This window comes from Miscanthus floridulus, chromosome 10, assembly GCF_019320115.1.
Source record: "Miscanthus floridulus cultivar M001 chromosome 10, ASM1932011v1, whole genome shotgun sequence".
Lineage (NCBI taxonomy): Eukaryota > Viridiplantae > Streptophyta > Magnoliopsida > Poales > Poaceae > Miscanthus > Miscanthus floridulus.
In genome coordinates this window covers 125,000,209-125,026,881 of record NC_089589.1, presented here as the reverse complement: position 1 = coordinate 125,026,881, position 26,673 = coordinate 125,000,209, and the positions used below count along the sequence as shown (strand labels likewise).

General features: G+C 43.4%; 1 protein-coding gene and 1 pseudogene across 1 annotated transcript; one reads left to right on the top strand and one right to left on the bottom strand.

The window, feature by feature from the left end:
* The first annotated feature begins 1,868 nt into the window (after window positions 1-1,868).
* Window positions 1,869-12,975, top strand: LOC136487140 (uncharacterized). The gene is made up of 27 exons (XM_066484270.1): window positions 1,869-2,115; window positions 2,212-2,335; window positions 2,425-2,540; window positions 3,561-3,677; window positions 3,788-3,928; window positions 4,068-4,759; window positions 5,098-5,219; window positions 5,405-5,496; window positions 5,611-5,866; window positions 5,948-5,999; window positions 8,069-8,217; window positions 8,303-8,373; window positions 8,458-8,631; window positions 8,910-8,978; window positions 9,075-9,179; window positions 9,256-9,345; window positions 9,783-9,858; window positions 9,938-10,040; window positions 10,135-10,204; window positions 10,290-10,469; window positions 11,085-11,207; window positions 11,284-11,367; window positions 11,442-11,626; window positions 11,805-11,943; window positions 12,015-12,074; window positions 12,216-12,320; window positions 12,427-12,975. The coding sequence occupies exons 1-27, from the start codon at window positions 2,017-2,019 to the stop codon at window positions 12,538-12,540; spliced, it is 3,708 nt and encodes a 1,235-aa protein (XP_066340367.1). The 5' UTR covers window positions 1,869-2,016; the 3' UTR covers window positions 12,541-12,975.
* A 652-nt stretch (window positions 12,976-13,627) lies between these two features.
* LOC136489525 (copper transporter 6-like) lies at window positions 13,628-14,331 on the bottom strand (annotated as a pseudogene).
* Between the last annotated feature and the right edge of the window lie 12,342 nt (window positions 14,332-26,673).

Here is a 26,673-nt window from a genome sequence, read left to right as displayed (position 1 = left end):
TGAACAAATCAAAACAGGAATTAACCTTAGCCATGGTACCTTGATTGCCAAATCATTGGTTGTCTTCACCTTAGCTTAAATCATGCAAACCATTTCCTTGCTATCTTCGCCTTATTTTTTTCATCATCAAGTCAATCTTGTCTCGTATCAACAATAAGAAATCACTCGTATTATATTTATATATAATATGGTTTTTGGTTAAATATTTGCTTCTATCAAACAAGCTTCCTTGTTGATTTTTTTTGAATTACTAAGTCCTTGTTCATCTTTTTTTTATTGACTGGTAATAACCAAGCAAGCAACCTTCACAATCTCTCTTTGTGTTTCCCATTGCTCTTGATCATCTCTTTCATATTGCTTCTAGCTTGATCAATATCAATGCATTTTCAAAATCCCTTTGTCTATGCGAGCAAGATATCTTTGATACCAAACCATATGAATTTCATATTGCCCCATTTGTCACTTGTATTTTCTTGCATTGCCATTTCTTCAATTATGGACTAACGACTCGTCCTTCAATATTGATCAGCAATACCAATGAACATCAACCTTTTTTCATTCATGCAAACAAGCCATCATTGGGTCTAATTAATAGCCGGTGTAACCTTGTCTCTTTTGCCTTTTCTGTTTGCTCCCCCTTTCTTCAATTTGAGAAATGACAAGGGTTTGATACTATCAATTGCAATGAAACATATCCGAGGCACACCAAACTCATTAGTCCTTTAATTGCTCTGCCATTCAACCACCAAAACCTACTAGGATGTCTAGATGCACTTTCATTACCTCAAGATCAAGTAGAGATCGTCCATTGCTATGTGTCTTATGGAGTTGATTCTATTGGTTGGCTGTAGGTAAAGATCTTTCATTAGCACATACTACATAAAGTGTTTGTTGGCAGGTGCCACTTGGAGGTCGTTCTATTGGCAAGTGCCATGTATAGATCAATCCATTGGCAAGTGGCTTATGTAGTTTTGTTCTGTCTGCGGATCTCACGGGAGGATCATTTTGTCTCTACATGCTATACAGGTTGTCTTACAGTAAGTGTTGCTTGGAGATCGATCTGTCATTCACTGTCCTAGGTGATTGGAGGCGTAGATATTCTTGTATTGTTAAGTGTCATGCAATGATTTATCCTGCTGGCGAGTGACATATAGAGTTTCTTCGATTAGTAAGATCTAGCTGTCTATTGACAAGTGCCGTGTCGAGATCATCATTTTATTGGTAGGTGGTGCATGGATTTCACTCTACTGGTGTAGCGCCGTGTTAAACATTTGTGGTTTGATAAGTAAGTGCCACATGGAGATCATGCATTTGGTAGGCACGTGTGGCTACAGGTCTATTGGTTATCAATATGTGCAATACAACACTTTAACTGTTGGTTCATTGTAGATACTCTTTTACAACTGTATTCAATTAAAAATTGAAATAAAAAGATAGGTGATTTTGAAAGCATAGAGATAGACTCGTGACAGCTAGATTTAATTAAAAAGTTAAAATCTAATGGAAGACGTTTCTAAAATCCCAAAGATACGATCACATCTTAACTACGAGACTTAATCACTAGGCTATTCAAATTTATACGCAAATTTATGTACTCCCTCTGTTCTAAATCATTTAGATACATCATTTTTAGTATGTATCTAGATATATTGTATATCTAAGTACATAGCAAAATCTACCCATACTGAGAAGCCAAAATATCTTATAATTTTGAATGGAATGAGTAACAAAATATGCATCCTAGTTATTTATTTCATAATAACAAATTATTATAGTAACAACGGCACAGTCTCATATATCACCACGGCATCATCAAGAAAAAGAAATCTGAAAAATCTTATAAGAGGCTCGCCCTCCTCTCCCCTCCTCTCGTTGACACCAAAAAAGCTTAACAAAACCATTTCCGGAGGACGGAAAAAAAAAACCCAAAAGCCGAAAGAACTCTCGCTCGAGGGGGTGGAAAAGAAGCGGAAGGGGTGACGAGACGAGAGGAAACCCTCGCCTCCGGCACACGCCATGGTGGAGACTCGCCGGAGCTCCGCCGCCGTGGCCGCCGGGAAGCGCCCGTCCCCGTCGCCGTCCTCTTCGTCCGTACCTCCCCCGAAGCGGCCCAAGGTGAGAGCGTCGCCCCCACGCGGATCGAAGAATCTCGCGTCGCCGCCTCCCGATTTGACCTGTCGGCTAACCGATCTGAACCGTGGCCCTGACCAGGCGGAGTCCCCGGGGTCACCGACGGCGTCCGCGCCCGGGAGGGCCGAGGAGGATTCCGTGGCGGGAGCGGCACCCGCGAGGAGCACCGGCTCGGCCGAGGACGCGGCGGCGGTGGCACAGAAAGGTGGGCGGCTTTCGGGCGTTTTGGGATCCTAGGGTTTGGTGGGGGCGGGTTTGGAATCGAGTTTATGGGGTTTTGACGCGTTGGTGCAGATCAAGGAGCGGATAAGCCTTCTTCCGCCGCGGCCGAGAGTTCGAAGAGGAGGAAGGAGCCGGAGCAACAGCAACCCGCAGCACCATGGGCGAAGCTGCTCTCGCAGTGCTCACAGGTGCGGTGACCCTGACGGCAACCCGCCAGCATCCGATTATTGGATAATCTTGGTGTATATGCTGTAGGAATCGAAGTTAAAGATGGCAATTTTTATGCTGGGCTTTGTAAAGATTCAATTTTTAAGCCGTTAGGGGGTGAAATTTTGGTCTTCGGATAGCATCTTGCTGTTTGGCTAGATTATTTAGCACGGAATATTACTAGTCTCGCTGTTTAGAGCTTGGTTCTGAGTACAGCTAGGCAGCGTTCTAAAAGGTGCTTTCGGGAGGAGGGAAAAGGGGGTATCAGTCGGCTTACTAGGTTGGGCATATTAACTATCGTATATACTGTTTACTTGTGCTCTTTCAGTCTGCATATTCTCATTAGAAACAGGGGCCAAGCAATACTAGTTCCTGGTAGTATTTGTTATGCCTAGGCTTTTGATTGCAGGAATTTGCAATTCACGGTACCAGATTGCCTGGTTTGATGCTTAGCTCCATTTAGGGCCTACTTTTAGCTGTTCAATGGACATCTGGTTTGGGATACATTGATATTTCTTTTTTCTGTTCTGTAGCTTGTAGGGAACTTGTCCAACATAGCGGCTACCTGTTTTCACTACACGTTCATATGTTCAAGGTTTTGTCATCAGTTAATAAATAGTCACATGTATTGTAGACATGTATATTTAAGGTTACCTAGTAGGCTAAATCCGATCTGTTTGAAGTCATTGTTGTTTGTCTTTGTTGACATGTCTTTCTGTAATGTTGATATCCTGAACTTTTAGAAATCAGTATCTACTTGATGGGATGCATCTTTTGAATTCCTTTGCAATCACCACTGGATCTATTGGTGCTACTTTAACTATTTAGTAGTTGGTCAAGGCCTCACATTTAAAGTAGCTTGTAGGTCAATCTTTGTTGGTTGTTTTTGTTAGCATATATGTTTTTCTGTAGACGTTTATGATTTCAGTTCATAATGATGTAGAACATTGCATGAAACATTCTATTTGTAAATACTGATAGAAAACATATTTATACTACAGACTCCTCACCATCCCATCAGTGTGGCTCAGTTTTCTGTTGGTCAAAGCAAAAGCTGTAATTTGTGGCTGAAAGACCAACCTGTTAGCAAAGTGCTTTGCAAGCTGCGGCGCCTTGAGGTATGTTCTTGTTTTTATGGTTCATATTCATTCCGCGGAGTGCATGAACATTCTCAAGTGTCAAGTGTTAGTCTGCAAGTATTTCATTGGCTTTGATGTTTAATTTTCAGCAAGGAGGTCCATGTGAGTTAGAAGTTCTAGGGAAGAAGGGTATGGTCCAATTAAATGGAAGGCCCATAAGTCCAGGCACAAAAGTTCCCCTTACAGGAGGGGATGAAGTCATATTCAGTTCATGCGGAAAGCATGCTTATGTATCCTTTTATCATTTCCGGTTCATTCAGTCGTATATTTTTTCTTCAGTTACATCTCTTTCTTCATGACTGTAGTATGCACTTTGAGAATGGAGAAATGTCATATATGTTACCTGTTTTTTCCTTTACCGACTCATAGATTTTTCAGCATCCTTTGAATGACAAAGTCCCTAAAACGTTGCCATCATCTGCTGTTAGCCTTCTAGAACCTCCCGTTGCTAGCGTAAAGCGCATCCGTACAGATAAGAGAACAGGAGACACTTCAGCTGTTGCTGGTACAGAGATGTTGGCATCTACATCTAATAAGCCGAAGGATGTAGCAGCAGTACCTCCGGTGGCAGCCAGAGAGAACAGCCAAAGAGTAGTGCGGCCAATGGCATCATCTGCTTCTGATAAATCAAAAGGGCGTGCTGTGAGCCCTGATAAGGAATTTGAGAATGGGGAAAATGCTAATGAGGTAAATTCTAACATTGAAGACTCTCCAATGGATGTCGCTGCAGCCCCCATATCTCCTGATGATGCTGCGAACGATACCTGTCAACAAAATGGCTTTGGGCCTGATACTCATCTTGGTGCGGAAATCGGTAAGATTGCAACCTATAAGATAAGGCCAGTTCTGACGATGATTAGAGGATCAACTATATCCGAGTTCGATTTGACTGGTGATCTTTTTAAAGCTCTTGAAGATCAGAGGGATCTCATCAGGGATCTTAACGCTTCAACCAGTGTGCCTCCAAGTAGATGTCAAGCCTTTAAGGATGGGATGAAACAAGGAATTATTAATCCAAGTGATATTGATGTTACCTTTGAGAATTTTCCTTATTATCTCAGGTGATATGCTTTGGATTTGTGTTCCTTTGCTGCTTTGACATTATTCTGTTTATGCAAGATTCTTGTCATGCTGTCTATTTGAAGTTTTGCATATGCATCTGTTATTTATATGCTACATTATAAAAATCTAAGGCAATTTGTCTATTCTTCTTTGGTTAGTTTTGAGGTTGCCAACAATGGTGTATGCTTAGTTCTTAGATTATAGAAATTGGTTGGTTGAGTTTTTCTTAAAGCCATGTAAGGGCTGTCTGCAGACCAACCTTGGGATGCAGCTTGATATTTCTTTTTAGTCGTCACATGTCCATATCTTTGTATTTATCGGTTCTCATCTCATGCAGTGAGAATACAAAGAATGTGCTCTTATCATGTGCATTCATACACTTGGAAAAGAAGGAGTTCATCAAGCAGTTTGCTGAGATTTCATCAATAAATCAGCGAATTTTGTTATCTGGTCCAGCAGGTACTTTGTCTCTGTTTGGAGACTTGTACTTCCTTTGTTGTTTACCTTTTCCCATGGATTTAAACTGGAGTCACTAGGCCTTGAGTTATGGCAGTTGCCATACTTTTCTCGAACAATGCTAGTGACCATACTTGTTTGATAATTATCCCAGTATTCCTCTGATTTTTCTGTGGCGATGCATTTAGGTTCCGAGATTTATCAGGAAACATTGGTAAAGGCACTTGCCAAACATTTTGGTGCTAGACTCCTTGTCGTGGATTCACTTTTGCTGCCTGGGGTAAGCTCATCATGTATATTTATTTACTGCTAAAGAATATTCAGAAGCTAAGAAACCTTGAATCATTGCATGTTCCATTACCATTTTCCTATTCTGAACAAGAAATCCATGTAGGCACCTTCCAAGGATCCAGAATCCCAGAAAGATGTTGGGAAGGCTGATAAATCGGGGGATAAGGCAATTGCCGAGAAGTTTGCAATATATCAGAAGCATCGTTCTTCATTGGCAGACACTGTTCACTTCAGGAGGCCAGCTGCACCAACTTCCAGTGTGAATGCTGATATTGTGGGAACATCCACTCTGCATTCTGCATCTCTACCGAAACAGGAATCGTCAACAGCTACATCCAAGAGCTATACTTTCAGAGAAGGTTTTGTTAGCTATTCTTTATTACTTAATGTATTGAGTTATATTTTTCTCAAACCTGATTTTGCCTCCACATCTTCTGTAGGTGATAGGGTGCGTTATGTGGGTCCAGCTCAGCCACCCTCGTTGTCACAAAGGTACATCGATTGCAAATATTATTCCTGTCTTCAGATGTATCCAATGCTTGTTCCTTAGGCTTCTACATTATTATCATCGGAATTTTGTTCCAGTAGGCAATGCATGCTTTAGTACTGCAAGGAAGTTTATCATTAGTGGTATTTGAGTTTCAGGGACAGATAATTTGTGCCTTAAATTTTGTATAAAGTGGATATTTAATGACTTTTGTCATTCTATTGGTATGAGTTCTGATGAGAGATATTTTATGTCTTTTATAGTCTTTGTGGTATGAACTATTGCGCTACAAACTGATATCAATTAACATTTGCACAAAATCTTATCTTGTCCTCTAGATTCAATCTTGGTGTTACAAGTTGGAGGTGGGTTTTCCCCCATCCCACTATAACTTTTCCTTTTATCAAGCTGAACTCGGCAAAAGGCCATTCCAAGCGGGACCACCAGTTGCTTGGGCCGCCCATATATTGACAGACTAAGATTAAGTTTGTGAAATACTGTTTGCCCAAACGATTGTTTAGCCCGTTTACTAACCGTTTAAATGATATATGGTGGTACACCATTTCCGCTTAATTGGTTGTTTTGCCCGTTTAACAGCCGTTTTTCTAGTTTAAATGACAAGTGACCAACTGTTCACCGTTTAGAATAACATGTCCACCAATTATGCTTGTGCACCTGACACTTCATCATTTTTGAAAGAAACATAAGATAGTCTTTACAAACTATAGTTTACTATGGTTGGATGAAACATTTTTCCCATGGAATTCGTGTCTGTACAAAGTAGGCCTCTTAAACAGGAAGAGGAATAACTGGAATATGAGACTTCTCATAGGGAACCCAGTTATGAGCTTGCTTTTGTACTTATACAACAACAACAACAACAACAAAGCCTTTAAGTCCCAAACAAGTTGGGGTAGGCTAGAGTTGAATCCCAGCAGAAGCAATTAAGGTTCAGGCACGTGAATAGCTGTTTTCCAAGCACTCCTATCTAAGGCTAAGTCTTTGGGTATATTCCATCCTTTCAAGTCTCCTTTTATTGCCTCTACCCTAAGTCAACTTCGGTCTTCTTCTGCCTCTCTTCACTGTTACTATCCTGGCTTAGGATTCCACTACGCACCTGGTGCCTTTGGAGGTCTCCGTTGGACATGTCCAAACCATCTCAACCGGTGTTGGACAAGCTTTTCTTCAATTGGCGCTACCCCTAATCTATCACGTATATCATCGTTTCGAACTCGATCCCTTCTTGTATGACCGCAAATCTAACGCAACATACGCATTTCCGCGACACTTATCTAGTTGAACATGTCATCTTTTCGTAGGCCAACATTCTGCACCATACAACATAGCAGGTCTAATCGCCGTTCTATAAAACTTGCCTTTTAGCTTCTGTGGTACCCTCTTGTCACATAGGATACCAGATGCTTGGCGCCACTTCATCCACCCTACTTTGATTCTATGGTTAACATCTTCATCAATATCCCCATCTCTCTGTAGCATTGATCCTAAATATCGAAAGGTATCCTTCCTAGGCATTACTTGACCTTCCAAACTAATATCTTCCTCCTCCTGAGTAGTAGTGCCGAAGTCACATCTCATATACTCAGTTTTAGTTCTACTGAGTCTAAAACCTTTAGACTCCAAAGTCTCCCGCCATAACTCTAGTTTCTGATTCACTCATGTTCGACTTTCATCAACTAGCACTACATCGTCTGCGAAAAGCATACACGAAGGGATGTCCCCCTTGTATGTCCCTTGTGATCCTCATCCATCACTAAGGCAAACAGATAAGGGCCCAAAGCTGACCCTTGATGTAGTCCTATCCTAATCGGGAAGTCATCCGTGTCTCCATCACTTGTTCGAACACTAGTCACAACATTGTTGTACATGTCCTTAGTGAGCCCGACGTACTTCGTTGGGACTTTATGTTTGTCCAAAGCCCACCACATAACATTCCTTGGTAACTTATAATCCTGGAAAATGATATATTCTTTCTCTAGATGACATTTTTTTTTCTAGCAACCATATTCATTCAATCCATACATTTATTCTTATAAATTATTTGATTGATCTCCAGGGGACCAAGTTATGGTTATCGAGGCAGAGTGATGCTTGCTTTTGAAGATAATGGATCCTCAAAAATTGGAGTCCGATTTGACAAGCAGATCCCTGATGGTAATGATCTTGGCGGTTTGTGCGAGGAAGATCATGGCTTCTTCTGCTCTGGTTAGCTCAAACTTTCGAATTCCTCAACTTCTTTGGCAGTTATTTGAACTCTTTATTTGTTGCTGAGGACGCATTATTTCCACAGCTGAATTACTGCGCCCAGACTTTTCTGCTGGTGAAGAAGTTGAGAGGCTAGCTATGACCGAGTTAATAGAGGTACTGCTGCTTTTTAGGACATGGAATCCTGTTGAATATGAAGTTAGCACTCTGTATAATAGTATGATTTTCATTTCCTGTCAGGTCATTTCAGAAGAGAACAAAGCTGGACCTCTGATAGTGTTACTTAAGGATGTAGAGAAATCATTCACTGGAGTTACAGAGTCACTTTCATCTTTGAGGAGCAAACTTGAATCGCTTCCATCTGGTGTTCTTGTTATAGGATCCCACACCCAGATGGACAGCCGCAAAGATAAGGTACATGGCTACATGCATTATTCCTGATAAACTAGACAAATTTGGATTGTGGGGGTTTCAAGTTCTGATGCTATTTTGGCATATTGGTTCCTGCATTCATTTTGTAATTGAACAAGGCTGAGTTATTTTTTCTACCTTGCATTGCTGTGATTTTTCACTTCCCCACACCAGGGGTTCCTTGTTGGCATATCCTGTTAACCCGTCTTTAATTTTTATCAGTTACCTCTCTTCAATTCTAGCAAAAGTTTGCTAAGATGGTGAAGTGATCTTTCTTGCAGGCGCATCCTGGAGGTTTTCTTTTCACAAAGTTTGCCAGTAGCAGCCAGACACTTTTTGACCTTTTCCCGGTAAATTTTCTATGTTAGTCTGATGAACCATGATATTGATTTTATCTCCCTGATTTGCATTGTTTTAATTTAATATGATTTTTCTTAAAAATGCAGGATAGCTTTGGTAGCAGGTTGCATGAAAGAAGCAAGGAAAGTCCAAAGGCAATGAAACATCTAAATAAACTTTTCCCAAACAAAATTTCGATCCAGCTTCCACAGGTGATTATATCTCTTGCTACACTCATTTAGTTGTTATTAAGTATATATTTTCTGATCTGAATAATTAAATTTGCAGGATGAAGCTCTACTTACAGATTGGAAGCAGCATTTGGATCGTGATGTTGAAACACTTAAAGCCAAATCAAATATTGGTAGCATTCGCACGGTAAGCTGCAGAATAGAAGTCAACATTATACTTGTCCCTTGGAACTTAATATTTCCCACTGTCAACTGTATCTTTCTTTAAACTGAAGGGCCTGTGATGCCTGTCTAATATGGCCTGGGTGTATTATTCTCAAATGACCATTTACATGTGTTTGATAGTATTTCTTCTGTTTGATATTTTGTTGCCTGTTTCTGTATGAATGCATATTTTCACCATTTGTATGATTATGCAATTATTTTATGTCTATATATGCCTTTTGCTGTTAATATGGTTGAAAGCATCAAATATCCTCATAGAAGTAACTTTTTGATATAGCCATTTAACCAAAATGTCTGGCCTTGGGCCTTTCATGGTTACTTTAAGCTTCTACTTTCCGTGGTTACTTATGATTAACGAAGCAGACCATTATATGATTCTTCACTTTCTCTGTAATGCAGTTTCTGAGCCGCAATGGAATTGAATGCAATGATCTTGAAGAATTATTCATCAAAGACCAATCACTGAGTAGTGAAAGTGAGTACTTTTGTTTTGGTTTGTTCACATTTCATCTAAAGAATTTCAGTTTAAACTTTTCTCCTCCAACCTTTCTTAGATGTGGACAAGATTGTTGGGTACGCAGTGAGTTATCACCTTAAGCACAATAAAATTGAAACGTCCAACTCCAAGGATGCTAAACTTGTACTCACAAGTGAAAGGTAAAAAAGTTTTTTCTTATTGAAAACTATTTGTCCTATGTTTCCTTTCAAGTCAATTCTGAGTGGATTTTTGAATCATTTATTTACTTGACAGCCTTAAGCATGGGCTCAACATGCTGCAAAGCATGCAAAGTGATAACAAGAGCTCCAAAAAATCACTGAAGGTACACTCTCCCACTTATTGCCATGCTTTCTGGTGATTCCTTGACTTAGTTGCTGAACACCATACTTATAAATCCTTTTTCTCAGGATGTTGTCACAGAGAATGAGTTTGAGAAAAGGCTTTTGGCGGATGTTATACCACCTAATGACATTGGAGTTACCTTTGATGATATTGGAGCCTTGGAGAATGTAAAGGACACGTTAAAGGAGCTGGTGATGCTCCCTTTACAAAGACCTGAATTGTTCTGCAAAGGGCAGTTAACAAAGGTAGCATCATAATGCCTAATTATGCTTGAAATCGCTTACATGGGGTGTCAGAGTGTTCTTTCCAACTGTAGGGTTGCCCATAAGGTTGATATTTTTTCAAGCGTTGAATCCACGATCTAAGAACCATTTTTAATCATTTTTCTTTGAACTGAGCTAAGATACAGTCATGCCTTTTTGCCATTTCATAGTATTACTTGAATATTTGTGAAATAATTTGCATGAATGCCAAGATAAAATCTCCAAGGAGCATCAGTTTTCTTTGGTCTTCCAGAGTTATCTGAGTCACTAGTCCTCTAGTTAATTTGGCAGTATTGTGTCTATAAGGTTTTTCACCTTTCTAAAGAGCGGGAAAATACTTGGGGGGACTAAGATTGAGGCTTATGGATTAGTTGGTGTGTAGCCTGATGGAAATGTCACTAGCTGACTCTTCACATGAACTCTTGGCTTCCAGTGATTCCTTACCTCTTTATTTATATACTGTATTTAATAATGTGTTATTACTTAGTATTAGTTAATCTGATTAGATATGTTGGAGTTTTAAAACTTCATTTGTAGATTATCTTGATTTACTATGGTCATGATCTTATAACTGCCTCCTCAATTCATTCTTTGCAGCCTTGCAAGGGGATATTGCTTTTCGGACCTCCTGGCACTGGGAAAACTATGCTTGCCAAAGCAGTAGCAACTGAAGCAGGTGCTCATTTCATCAATATATCAATGTCGAGCATTACATCGAAGGTATTATTTCACCTAATGGGCAACTGGTGAGGTTCACTAGTGTCTCAAGGCTAACCAGTGGTTCATTTACTTTCAGTGGTTTGGTGAAGGAGAGAAGTATGTAAAGGCTGTTTTCTCACTAGCAAGTAAAATAGCCCCCAGTGTTATATTTATTGATGAGGTATGCAAGCGCACAAGTTTACATTAGTAACCACTATCGGTACAGTGTATACCAACTGTTTTGACTTTCTGCAGGTCGATAGTATGCTAGGAAGGAGAGAAAATCCAGGGGAGCATGAAGCGATGCGCAAGATGAAGAATGAATTTATGGTAAATTGGGATGGGTTGCGCACTAAAGATAAGGAGCGTGTGCTTGTTCTTGGTGCTACAAATAGACCGTTTGATCTGGACGAGGCTGTGATTAGGAGGTTCCCCCGCAGGTGATTATTGTTCCATTCAATGGGGGCAGGATTACCCAGTTGGGTAACTGTAGTTTTGTTCAGTGGGCTATGATTATCTAATTGTTGCTGTTGGGTAGCAATAGTTTTGTTTGCTTGGGTGGGATTATCAAATTGCTGTTGGTTCCATATTTATCACCATTTTACTCAATTGTTTCAGGTTAATGGTAAACTTACCTGATGCATCAAATAGAGAGAAAATTCTAAAAGTAATTTTGGCAAAAGAAGAGCTCGGATCGGATGTTGATCTGGACTCACTTGCCAATATGACTGATGGTTATTCAGGAAGCGACCTTAAGGTATGTTTGCTTTTTATGCATGCAATTGCTAGAAACCCTTTGCATGGTTTTCACTGAGTTTGTGCTTTCAGAATCTGTGTGTGACCGCAGCACATTATCCCATTCGAGAAGTTCTGGAGAAGGAAAAGAAGGTACACAATGTTGTCTCTGCTTTTGGTTGCTCTGTTTGCACTTGGCAGTACGATTATCCTTTGCAGCAGGGAGCAGTGATGTGTGAATTATGCATTTTACTGTTGAATCATTAATATTGGGTTCAATTCCATTGTATGCAGGAGAAGAATTTGGCTAAAACAGAAGGTAGGCCAGAGCCTGCATTGTATGGAAGCGAGGACATCCGTCCTCTTAGCATAGATGACTTCAAATCTGCCCATGAGCAGGTGAGAACACCAAATTTGCCTCCATTTCATATCTCCTTCTGACTTTCTCTACAACCTACATTCTTGTTTCTAGAGCAGCATCCTAACCTCTTTTTACTCACTGCAGGTTTGTGCGAGCGTTTCATCTGATTCAGCAAACATGAACGAGCTTCTTCAATGGAATGACCTGTATGGTGAAGGCGGGTCAAGGAAGAAGAAAGCGCTGAGCTACTTCATGTGATGGTGAGAGCATAAAATCTGAAGGATCACAACCTTGCCATAAAATCAGAAGGATCACTGTTGCGCCTTATTGTACAGCCGCCATAGTACACCCCATGGCATGTGGGTCTGCGTGACTTGGCCGGCCCCAAATCCAGTCGGGTTTTTCCTCCTCCCCCCTCAGTAGCCGTGGCTGGCCGGCTGTCGTCCCCTCCGCCTGGTGTAATTAAAACTGTGTACCGAGTCGAGTTCGTTTACCAGCTGTTTGAGGTTCCAGAGTTAAGATTTAAATTAAAATGGCGCCATTGCCCTCCTCCAACCTCCCTTTCTTCCTCCCCTAAGTTAACTTTGTTGCGGCCATGGTCCTTGGACTCTGGCTATAGGTCTTTGTGTACCCCTGTACATGCGAAATGAAGGGATATGAAATAAGAACATCTTCATCCTGTTGTTGACAGTATGGTACAGAATTTTTTTGATGGTTGACTGGCGATGAATTGGATCGGTGCCAACATAAGAATTATGGAAGGGTGCCTGTCCTGCCACTGAAATTTGTGTGTATGCCGAGTGGATTGTGTATTGTGAGATGAATGGCATGACAGCACATGGATTTTTTATGCGTCTCCTGTTGTCTTCCAATTGCGAAATGCAAGGGAGCAAACGTCCAGTATAATGAACTTACCAGTCATTTTGTCTATTTACCGATTCACTTTATTATTAGAACAAAAAAATACAGGCAGAGCTGAATTTTCCGTGAACTTGGTTCTCTTGAATGATGCACCTCTGTTTCGTAGCACTCATAATGCAAGAGTTGCGACTATTTCATTGGTAATATTGTTTTTCTCCGTCTTTGAATAATGCGACAAAGTCTTTTCATAGCTCTAAATGTTGCAATAAGCTCAAGTCTTTTCATAGCTCCTCCTTATGGATAGGCTAAACACAAGGAACATCCTAAAGAGGAAGAAGCACAAGCTAGAAGGCAAAAACTATAAGGGTCCATTTGGACTTAGATATTGGATGACTGACATTGAATTGGGTACCAATACCAAATCAGCCTAGTATTGAAAATGAGCTACAATACCAAATAAGATGTTTGGACGTAGATGAAATTACTATTTGGAATCAAGGACATGGCAAATACCAAATAAATGTTTGGATGTACATGTCTCGTCGAATTGAATCGACTCGCCTTCTTCCCCACCGAGCCCGTGGCCACTGGTGGCGGCGGCACCTCTGCCCCCACCCCAGGGTGCACCCTACTCCGCGCGAGGAGGAACTCGAGCGCGTGGCCGGCCACGGCGGCGAGGAGCACGCCGCGTTGAAGGACATGACGGCCAGCATGGTGAGGTACGCCATGCCCATCCTGGCGGCATGCGCCGCCGTGAGCAGCGCTGCTGAGGACGCCGTGCCCAACCCCCCAGCGCCGTGGCGCGCGGCGCTGCGCGAGGCCACGACGAGCACCTCGGTGAGCGCGGCGAGCGTGAGCACGAAGAGGAGGCAGATGAGGTACGCCCCCGGCGCCGGGCCACCCCGGGAACAGCACCACCGCGCGGTCGCCCCAAAAGAATGACATGTGCATCATCGGCATGTGGGGAGCCGAGGCCGCCTTGCCCGCGCCGGCCGGCGCCATCTCCATCGTCGGGCCCATGCCCTTCATTGTTGCTGCTGGATCTTTTGGACCGGAATAACGAGGACCAAGTTCTTGGCTACTCAACAGCGAAGAGGGGGATCCTAGATCTCCAGCTACAGACCGCCGACGTTGGGGATCCGGGCACCTCAGTGGTGGCCTCGAGGAAGAAGCGCTCGTCCTCGACAGAGTCCCTCATATGCGACGTGGCCGGACTCGAGGAAGAACCGCTCGGCCTCCTAGATCCATTGTCGAGCTTGGGAAGAAGGAGAGGATCCCACACCTCACCTGACATGGGGAAGAAGGAGAGGGCGGCGAGCTTGACCGGTGGGGGAGGGGTCAGGGCGATGAGGGCGCTCGACGAGGGTTGGCGTCGGGCCGGTGAGCCGGCGGGGGAGGGGTCGGGGCAGCGAGGGCGCCCGACGAGGGAACATCGGGCCGACGAGGTTGACCGGTGGGGGCGCGAGAGGGAAATGTCGGAGCCGCGAGAGGGAAGCGTCGGGCATTGGGGTTGCAATTGGGAGAGGTCATTGGAGGTCATCGGAAGCATCGGGCATTGGGGTTGTAATTGGGAGAGGTCATCGGAGCCACGAGAGGGAAGCGTCCACCCAATACAGAGCCTTACCTCTCTGTATTGGGAGAGGTCACTCCTAGTTCTGGTCCAATACCAAGGCATTGGAGTTGCAATTATAAATCTCAATGCCATAGACATCCAAACACCAGAATTCGGGAAACATGATTTCAATTCCCAATTCCTAGCTCCAATATCTACATCCAAACGGGGTATAATTGTATTCTATGCAGCAACAACATTGAAGAAACTGCTATTCTTTAGCTATCCCTTCAGTCAAGCCTGCTGGCTACACTTAGGGATTCACTGGGACTTTACAGGAGATTTTTTTTCTCCAAATGATGAAACAGGCAAAACAACAGTTCCACCACTCATTCGTGAAGATTTTCATCATTGCTGCTTGGCAGATTTACGCCCTGTTCGTGTGAGCTTGTTTGGTCTATAAGCCGTACTTTTTCAACCAACGAATAATATTTTTCTCACACTACCAAATCATCCAACAGTACTTTCAGTCATGGCTTATCAGCCAAACAAGCCCAAACGAACATGGCTTTAGAAGCAAAGAAACAACTTCATCTTTGATAGGGGCGGTCCTTCCCTGGAGTCTTCTTTTGCAAAGAGGCCAGGTTACGGGCTTTTAGACTTGAACTTATCAGCACTCATTTTAGACTTGAATCTATACCAAGAAGGAACTCAAGACGTTTGTCTTCACCGGACCATGTTCGCTTGAACTTATCAGTACTTATTTTCAGTCATGGAACAATGTTTTTCTCCTACAACAAATCAACATCAGCATTAGTAGCAGCTTGAACTTCCTTGAGCTTGCCTCCACTGTTCTTTTCTTTTGTGCTTTGGCTTGATTAAAGCCTCCCTTTTGTATATATAGACTTTGCTATACACTTAGATATATATTATGTGTATATACATAGTTACAGCACATGTATGTAGAAAAATCAAAACGTCTTATAATTTAGAACTAAGAAAGTAATAAAACTATAAAGTGGGGGCTTCCCTTCCTGTATTTTACGTAAAAAAAAAATGCAAGCTGATGAGCTGTAGCCTTTTTTTTGGGTTAAGAGAAGAGACCATATAGATGGTCGTGTGGTTGAGCTGATGAGCTCCGATGGCTGTCAAATTAATTATTTGCCTGTAGAATGCGGGAAGGTTAGCTGCATGCTGTGCTTAATTACTTGCCAAACTGTAATTTAGGGGCGGAGTCATCCCGCGTTAGAACCAAAACCGCTAGAACTGGGTCCTTCCCAAAAACAAGAAAGCCTCTCCGGCGTGGCTCTGCGGCTTGCTCTGGCGGGTGGCTGGCGACGCCGGCCTGCTCCGACGCGACGCGGGATCCGGGAGCCGGAGGCCGCTGGTGGACCGGACGAACTTCGCTGCTTGGGGGATTGGCCGAATCACTCAGCACCTCGCCGTGTGCTTTGGAAGAGGACGAGGTAGGGTGGACACTCAAGTCATCAAGGTAACACTATCGATCTCAACTATTTCTTTATATAATCATTCATACATTCATACACGCATTCATTCCATACGTCCATGCCCCCTGAATGATTCGGGCCCTGAATCGCCCAGGGGTTCGGGAACTAAAGCATCGCACATGCGGTGAAATGCATCACAACGCTCCGTGTTGTGTCACGAAGCGGCAGTTGCCTTATTTAACATTAGCAACGACTAACCGGGGTTCGAAGGCCTGCCCACGAAGGGCTCGAGGGAGAAAACACAGATGAGCCCCGTGCGGTCCTCGTCCAGTCTGCCCCAAAGCAGACAGTGTCATCTCAACCTTGTCGTTCGATCCTAAACCTCTTGCCAAGCCCACAGAATCTGCATCGAGGGGAGGCTAGTAGGTCACCCGGATCGGTCTCCGGAACGACCCCGGCATCTGTCGGGTTGCAGGTAAAGGAGCAGTGGAATGTCACAAGAGGGCTATGCTGACCCCGTCACGAACGATGGACCCGGATTTCACTCGATCATACCCGTTAGCGAGCTCACCGAGCACCACTACTACAAAAAGCATTTCTAGGGGCGACTGGTAACCCTTTGTAGGAGCGGTTTGCCTAGCCGCCCCCTACGTAAGGGTCTCTACAAATCATGCATTTGTAGGGGCGGTTCCCAGGCCGTCCCTACAAATCGATTTGTAGGGGCGACTCGTATTACCAGCCACCCCTACAAATCGATCCGCCCCTGCAAACAGGTATTTGTAGGGGCGGTTCAATCTAGAACCGCCCCTACAGTACGTTTTTCCGTCAAAAAAATTCAAATTTACAATTCAAAATCGCGTTGCCGAACGTCCCACGACCAACGTTCCGAACCGCGTTCGTGTTGCCGAACGCCCCGCGACCAACATTCCGAACCGCGTTCGCGTTGCCGAACGCCCCGCGACCAGCGTTCCGAACCGCGTTCGCGTTGTCGAACACCCCGCGACCAGCGTTCGCGTTGCCGAACGCCCCGCGACCGCGACTACAAGCACAAGAGTATTCGATAAACTACAATTACAAGTCCAATTCACAAGAATATATACAATCCATCATTAAATATATAAATTCCATACACATTGTTACCAACATCCTAGAGCTAGCCTTTCAGTCTCACGAAGGTGTTGGTACTGATGATTTGTACCTAACTCAGACTCTCGGTCATGGTAGGCGCCTGTGACGTGTACAATCTGGTCCAATATGAAGTTGCAAAGGTCGTCGATGAGCTCTAAGAGTTGGTCATCCTTGTATGGGTCTCTTTTCATTCATTTCTCTTCTCTCCGTTACAAGAGAACAAGTTTCGGTTTAGTATTTCATACCATTTACGAAGTTTTTATACTACGGGTGAAGAGGTTCAAACTTACCCTTAAGGGGTGTCTCCTGTAGGCACCGGTGTTACTCATTATAGAACATATATCGTATCCACAATGTACACTCTCAGGCTTCTGCTTGAGGCACTGTGTGTTTTGCATATAAAAATGTTAAGTAATGCTTTTGACAGCCATGTAATGGAGTACTGAAGAAGTAAGTTATACTTATCGCACATAGTATTTTTATAGTCAGCTTTTCCTTCCTTGCTGGATCATGCCTTCCATGATGATTAGTGACATAGAACCTAAATGTCCTGTTCGAATTATTTTAGCAAATACAACTTGTTAGTATCCAAAAGTGAACGTTACAAGTATGTATACAAACATATAAGCTAATGAGGATTGTCGATATGTATACGTCTTGAGAATCGATATGAAGTCTTTGTATGTCACCGTGTCCTTATCTAATGAATCAAAGACACATGCCATGCTCTTCCCGACATCGACGGCTATACAAATTCAGTGGTTGCTGCATAGATTTAATCATAGAACTAGATAAGCTCTTTTGCATCGAATAAAATATATCGAACAAAGCTTTAAGTATAGAGTTGAGCTTACTCGAAGTTGTATGATAGCCATATAGTAGAGTGTTGTTGGAGATTTTTGAAAGCCAGGGCAATGTATGCCGTAACCTTAAGGAACTCTTCCCTTAGTTTTCGCCAGTACGGATGTGCTCTTTCTCCCGAAGAGTCTTTGCAGCAGCTAGCTCTTTGGCATCAAGTGTCCACCGTTTAGGGTAATTGAAATTTGTTTGGGCTATAGCTTGAGGGTCCACATACCCGACTTTCACACTTGGCATTTGTTTGACAATGTGCACTTGCATTCTACAAATCACGGCAGTGGGTTAGTTACAACAAAATTCAAAGATTACATTCATATCATATCGGGAGGACAAGGACTTACAGGCACCACGTGCGAATTAGATTCATCTCCATTTCTCCCAGGTGAAAGCATGTTTGCATGTCATTGAAGTCAAAGACAATTTTCCCTTGCTGGGCTTCCAAATGTGCCGGTGGGAAAGCATGCTTGTATGATATTTATGCTCGTTGGGAGAACACGCAAGTACCAATCATGGAACCTTCTCATTCCAAGTGGTAGGCGCTGGATGTCCTAGTTTGGTAGGAAGTGCTTACCACTTTCATATGTTTTCGGGCAATCCTTTGACCATTTGATGGCATCAACATTTGTATACTGCTTTGCAATTTGGTGGAGTTTGCTAGTGACGGCCTCCTCAGAACTCCATGATGAGACTTTTTAACTTGGTTCTCAGGCTTGAACTAGGTCATGGGAACACCACTTGGACACCGACGAGACGTCTTTGATCGGAACATAAACTGGCCTTATGGTGATTGGATGCTTCTTTCGAAGTTCCCATACAGGACACAGTCCTCAGTCTTCTTGTGCTGCAGCTTCTTAGGAGGCACTCGTTGTTCATGTATCGGCTGTGCTTGTTGAGAAGACTGTGGTATCTCATGATGCACTTGCTCGGTATGAGCTGGAGAAGGTTGTGGCATCTCATCAGGCACATGCTCGCTAGGAGGCGGGGAAGAATGTGGCATCTCAGGAATGTGGGGGTCACGAGATGGTGAAAATATCTCCCCGACCTCAACAACTCGCTCCAAATTTAGGAGAGGGGGAGGCGGCGAAGAAGCAGTCAATATAATGTCCCATTTGTGCCAGAGGATGAACTGCCCCATAACATCTCCGAGTAACACCTAGCCCCTGGGGAGTTGCACAGTCTATCCTCCACTGCATGAACTCGAGCTTCACTGTATGCACCTCGACCCTAGTGTAGTCCGGAGGTATCTTATTATTGTGGTGTAAGCCACCAGGGAGGATGTGCCACACCCGTTGCCACCTCCATCACAGTGTTCTGTCCGGCCGCTGAGAAACACCAAGGTGCAACTAGTTGGTTCCCTGTATGCGATCGACTAGGGTTGTGGCTGCAGTGGTACCTTGGCTACTAGGAACTTTCGGAGGGCTACCAACTAATGTCAGTTCTCCCAGCGGCGTCTCTAATATCCGTGGCTCCATAGACAGTCCTTGCTCCTCCAGCGCCTTCGCAACTAGAGCCTTCACTTAGAGCTCAAGACTAGTCTCCTGGTCTCGGCCATGTTTCTTATACATGTGCCTGTCCTCTTTGAATCCTTGCTTCCAGGTCAGTCCTTTTCCCTAGCCCCCTGGTGCGGCCTATGTGCTCCTTGTTTCCCAAGCCAAGGCTAAGCTCATCCCTCTCTTTAGAAGGATTGAATGAACCCTTCTCCTTGTCTTCAGCATATTTCAGTATCCTTGATACCACCTCTTGGGTCTCTAGCTTATCAAACTTAAGATTATTGCCGGATGATTCTGTACTCCTCGCATATATCCAGTTCCTTGAGCGTACCTTCAAATTCGTCACATCGATATTCCCAGCAGCTGTGGCCTCTTCGTCCATCTTCCTAAACTGTTCTTCCTTGGCATAGTAGCCACCAGGGCGTAGATGATGGTGGTGTTTGTTTCCTCTTCGCCAGCTCGGTGTTACGGGCACTGAGCTCCAATGCCTCTGGTGAAGTCTTCTGAGCCACGAGCTCCTCCCATTGACTAGGAGTTATTTTGCCGAACTCGTTGAAGGGAGTTAACCCCTTTTGGATATACTTCGTATTGAGCTCCGACCTCCAACGTCGGAATGACTCTCCCATCATCCTGATAGCATTTTTTTACCAATTCATGCTTACCCTCTAGAAATCTAAAATTGACCTTCAGCTGCCTATCCCATAGTGCATTCTTTGTGTTCTCTGGTACCTCTTTCTAGTTAGGAATTGCTGGGTTCAATTTATCTCTTACTAGGGCCCCGATCGCATTACGGAATTTTCCTCTTAATTCCTTTGGCTCAAGGATCTCCCCTGCTCTCCTTTCCTCTACTCCGTCTTGTCTAGCGAGATGTCGCGGACGTCGACGTCGTCTTTTTCGAGTTTTAGGAGGGACCTGTATATACGACAGGTCAAAGTGTTAGCAGAGGTAACACAACCAAAACTTTAGCAAAATTTACAAGCTAAGGCTTTTTCCCTACCTCCTCGTTCGGGTCAAAATCCTTGTCCAAATCTTCCTCCGTTGGCCTCCTTCTGGCTTCACGTGGGAAAGGATCCTCGAGACTTTCATATCCCTCTTCTGAGTCATCATCATCATCATCCTCTTCTTCTTCGCCTTCAGCAGCCGCTCCTGCTCTTCCTTCTGCTCCCCTTCCTCCTCGTCACACTGCTCCTGAGTAAGCATCACTTCTAGATCCTTTTCTAACTCGTTATCGAACTGCTCCTGAGTTAGCTGGTCCTCTAGTGCTTGCTCCTCATTGGTTGGGTGCTCATCATGCTCGGGGCATCGGGCTGCACTGTCTGGTGTCCGCGACATTATTTTGCGCTTTGTTCTAATAGATGCAAGAAAGTGTGCTTTAGGTACGCGAGAAGGTATAAGAAATCAAAAAGGGCTATAAACCAAAGTAGTCCTATAAAACAACAATATATCAAAAAAAGAGTAGTAGCAGTGGTAGAGGCCTTAGAAACATGTCAATCATCATCTAATCTTGAACTTAGAGCATCAAGGCATCATAACAGAGAAGAGAGGAGAAGGTAATGTAGGGGCGGCTGCAAATGATGCCAAGTTCCTCACAAGTTCGTGATCATCAACTCATTTTCCATATAATGTATGGACTTGAACAATTTCATCATCGGCAAAACAAAAGAGAGGAGAGGAGAGGGAAGATTTGGCAAAAAAACCAACAGCTGCTTAGCAAACAAAGTGCAGCAGCTGATGGCAAAAGACATGACAACAAGTCCTGGGCGAGTCCTAGGAGATTTGGCAAAAAAGCAACAGCAACCAACAGTTAGTAGCTAGAAGTAGCCACTTAGGAGTAGTAAGTAGAAAGTAGTTGAGTAGAGTAAGTGTAGCAGTAGAGTGGTAGTAGTAGAGTAAGAGCAGCAGCCACTTAGGAGTAGTAGTAGGAGCATCACTGAAAGAAGAGCAACAGTAGGAGTAGCAAGTACAGGGAGGAGTAGTAGAAGTAGTAAGAGGAGTAGTAGTAGGAGTAGTAAGAGGAGGAGCAGTAGGAGGAGTAGTAGGAGGAGTGGTAGGAGTAGTAGTAGTAGTAGCAGCAACAACAACAACCACTACACACCAGCAGTATATAAGCAAAAAAAAATAGAGTAGTAGTAGTAGGAGCAGGAGGAGTACTAGTAGGAGTAGTGGTAGGAGTAGGAGTAGTAGTAGTAGCAACAGCCACTACACACCAGCAATATATAAGCAAAAAAAAAACAGAGAAGGAGTGGTAGTAGTAGAGTAAGAGCAGCAGCCACTTAGGAGTAGCAAATAGTAGTAGCGAGTAGAAAGTAGTAGAGTAGAGTAAGTGTAGCAGTAGAGTGGTAGTAGTAGAGTAAGAGCAGCAGCCACTTAGCAGTAGAGTGGTAGTAGTAGGTGCTATAATGATAGATTATATATATATATATAAAAGAGTAGTAGCAGTGGTAGAGGCCTCAGAAACATGTCAATCATCATCTGATCTTGAACTTGGAGCATCAAGGCATCATAACAGAGAAGAGAGGAGAAGGTAATGTAGGAGCGACTGCTAATGATGCCAAGTTCCTCATAAGTTCTTGATCATCAGCTCATATTCCATATAATGTATGGACTTGGACAATTTCATCATCGGTAAAACAAAGGAGAGGAGAGGAGAGGGGAGATTTGACAAAAAACCAACAACTGCATAGCAAACATAGTGCAGCAGCTGTTGGCAAAAGATAAGACAACAAGTCCTGGGCGAGTCCTGGGAGATTTGGCAAAAAAAGCAACAACAGCCAACAGTTAGTAGCTAGAAGTAGCAAGTAGTAGTAGTAAGTAGAAAGTAGTTGAGTAGAATAAGTGTAGCAGTAGAGTGGTAGTAGTAGCATAAGAGCAGCAGCCACTTAGGAGTAGCGAGTAGTAAGAGGAGTAGTAGTAGGAGTAGTAAGAGTAGTAGTAGTAGTGATAGGAGTAGTAGTAGTAGTAGCAGTAGCCACTACACACCAGCAGTATATAAGCAAAATAAAAACAGAGAAGGAGTGGTAGTAGTAGAGTAAGAGCAGCAGCCACTTAGGAGTAGCAAGTAGTAGTAGTAAGTAGAAAGTAGTAGAGTAGAGTAAGTGTAGCAGTAGAGTGATAATAGTAGTGTATTTTTAATTTTTACTAAAACTTGAGGATCATCATAATATTGACAAATGACAATATAAGAAGAATAATATAAATGCAAATGGTGCATAGCTCCTACTTACGTAAAGCTGGACAACTAGCAAGGAACTAGCTGTGCACGGTGGGGAGTGGCACTGTAGCACGGTGGGGAATGACCATCAATCTTCACCTGTGCACGGTGGGCAGGGTCGCGGTCCAACCTTCTTCATGGTTGCGGATTCCATCAACAAATAGCTTAATTCTCTCCTTCATTAGAGAGGAACTAGCTGCTGACGGACAGACCAAGTATGGTTTGTGTAGTGTCTGTCGCACCTTTGCATATCCTGATAGCCATGCCCAACTATATGAAACAGGGGTAATAAAATATATAATAAGCTAGGACTTCCTCTAGATTTTTTTGGTTGATGGATCATCGTGTTGTGAAACTACATATCTACAAGCAGCAGCAGGTTGTTAGTGATGGGTATAGAAGCAGCAGATGATGAGAAGCAGCCAGCTTCCATTGATTCCATGCACAGTCCTCCTGTGCGAGCTCTACAACTACAGGGAATTGGGAGAGAAGTGGAAACTTTAAACTGTATCCCAGCGCTTAAAAATGACGGGGGCATAGGGGAACACAACTAGAGAAGGGAGTACAGCACCAAAGCTATATTAATTAATAGAGCAGCAGGGCACGGATTTTGTAGAGGTGTAGATAATCAACCTGTTCGTTTGGCTGGTTCGTATCGTTGTTGGTTTGTGTTGACACCGTTTTTTGCACGTGTCAAAATAATCGGAGTGGACTAATCGGCAAGGGGAAAGATATTGAATACTTTGATAGCCAATGAAAGCCAGTTTGTAAAAATGGTTGCCGATAGCTGGTGATGATCGATGGAAAGGTTGATTTGGACTCGGGCGTTGCCGATGAGGTTGGAGGAGTTATTGTCGATGCCGATGAAAGGAGGCTTGAAGATTACTGCCGATGAAACAGGGAGTATGCCGATGAAGGAAGACTTGAAGACTACTGCCGATGAAACAGGGAGTATGCCGATGACGGAAGACTTGACGACTACTGCCGATGAAGCAGGGAGTATGCCGATGGGAAGGAGGACAGTGAGATTTCCATCGTAATTGAGGCGGACAGGGAAATAGATAGGAGTTGATTTCCTTTTCTGTATTTGTTAGGTTATGATTCGTGTAAGAGTCACGTGTTTCCTTAGATATAGGATTGGTGTCCTAGTTGTGTTTGGTTGTGTCTCTTTAGATCAGGGTATAAATATGGAATAAGGGGCAATGTAATAAAGAATATCAATCAATATCAAAACCAACTTTTACTCCTATTTGCATCTACTTACTTTTCGGCGACTTCGTCAATTTGCATATTTTTCCTTCTTACGAGTTCTCATTGATTCGGCGAGCTGCATCGCTTCAGTGCGACCTTCGGCGATTCTCGAGTTCCGCGTGAGCACCTCTTGGCCGTGACTTCCGGGCGTATCGCTGTTGTCAGGACCAAAGTGTTCGTATCTTCATCCTTGTCGATTAGCAGGTCAAATCGACTGGCACGCTTTGGATATCGATTCGGGTATTAGCCCTTTGTGTTTGCAGATCACTTTTGCATCAACACATCTTTTGGCACGCCCGGTGGGACAAATCAATCAATATGTTCAATTCCGAGATCGATCCAGGGAACATTATCGCAGTATCAGAAGAAGATCTCAAGGAAGAACAGAGGCAGGCTATGGAAAAAGCTGTAGAAGAATACAAGCAGCTTTGTCTGAGATCGTTTAGCTTGAACAAGAGTGGACAAGTCATCCAGAAGCAAGATTTGCCGTTGCCTCGGCAGGTTACCTTTGACTCCAATCCTGGTAAACTTCAAGAGATGGTTAATTCTGCAGTAAATCATGCTTTGATTAATCATTCCAATGTGCTGTCCAATACTGTTCATAATGCTGTGGTTCGAACTCTCAAAGAAGGACAAGCGGCACCACATTACGTTGGGCCTGCCTATCATCAACCAGAGCCGGCATCTGTCAAAACTCCATCGGCTCCTTCGGCCGTTGTGGGTACAGAAGTTACTTCCCCTCCAGTATTGGCAGGCTCACCTAATATTCAATCTACACCGATACAATCAGATCAGGTGTTACCAGGAGGGCGAGTTCAGCTTAATACAGATCTATCGGCATCAGCTATGTCAGGCCCTGTGTCTCAGAGTAACCAGATTCCTACTAATTGGTGGGGATATGGCATGCCTCCAGAGTCATCTGCTTTCAATCCTAGATTACCTCAAGTGTTTGATGCAGCAGGAAGAGCGCCTATATCATCGGCCGTTTCGCCGATGGCTCAAGTGCCTCAATATGCCGCAACTACTTCTGTACAACCAACTCCAGTAGGTTTCCAGATGCCTATGATTCAAACATTCAATTCAAGTCCATCGGCGAGCGTACTGCCGATGCAGCAGAAAGCCCCTGCTATGAGTCAAACTGGGGTTCAGTTCATGCCTCAAACCGGTTATAATTATCCAACAATATCAGCAAATTACCAGCCATCGGTAAGTTTTGTACCGATGAGTTCTAATAATGATTGGTCAGGACAGTTACCTGTTCAACATACAGTTCAGCGAAATCAGCAGGTTGCAGGGATTCAACAAGGTCATATGCAAGCCGGTTTCCAGAATCAAGCATCGGCAGCCCAGCCGATGAATCCTTTCCAACAGGCTAATGGACCACAAGTAGCGGCAAATATGCCGATTGTTGGAGATCGTGGGCTACAAAGATATGTGGAGGGATGTCAGCAGGCACCTCCTGTAGAAATTCAACCAGTTCGTCAGCAGGAGGCTGATGCTTTTTGGGCCGATAAGATAGCAGAAATTGTGAAGGATCAGTTTGGGATAAAGCCCAAGGTCAATACTTATTCTTATCGAACTCCATACCCTCCTGCATACGATTTAATTCCTCTCCCAAATCGGTACAAGGTACCGGATTTCACTAAATTCTCTGGGCAAGATGATACATCAACAATGGAACATGTCAATCGCTTCATTATTCAATGTGGAGAGGCAGCTAACAGAGATGAATTAAGAGTTCATTTATTTTCATCATCTTTGTCTGGATCAGCATTTACATGGTTCATTTCATTACCACCAAATTCTATTATTACTTGGGTTGATCTAGAAAAACAGTTCCATAAGTATTTCTTTGCTGGAATCCATGAAAAGAAGCTAACCGATTTAGTAAAATTAAGACAGCGTAATGATGAATCGGTAGAGAGCTTTGTACAAAGGCTACGAGATGTAAAAAATAAATGCTACAGCCTGGTGCTGGATGATCGGCAGCTTGCCGATCTGGCTTTCCAAGGGTTATTGCCACATCTTAAGGACAGATATGCTTCTCAGGAGTTTGAAAGCCTCAGTCATCTTGTGCAAAGGATCTCTGATCAAGACGCTAGGGTTTTTGAACCTAAAAAGAACTGGAGTAAAAAGGTATCATTTGTTGAAGAAGTAGGAGATTCTGACTCTGATGAAGAACCAGTTATCGGCTTAGCTGAGTGGGTTAAGAATAAAAAGCCGATATCATGTCCCTTTGGTCAAAAAGAGCCAGAAAAGTTTACCTTTGATATCACCAAGGCCGATAAAATATTTGATCTTCTGCTTCAAGAGGGCCAAATTAAGCTGTCACCTAATCACGTGATCCCATCGGCAGAAGAGTTGAAGAAGATTTTGTACTGCAAATGGCACAATGCAACTTCACACAGTACAAATGAGTGCAAGGTATTCAGGCAACAGTTACAATCGGCTATTGAATCTGGGAGAATTAAGTTTGGTACTTCCAAGACCCAGAAGCCGATGAAAATTGATCAACACCCTTTTCCAGCAAATATGTTGGATGCCAAAGGAAAGACCAAGGTATTGACGTCAGAGGCTGCTGAGAAAAACGCG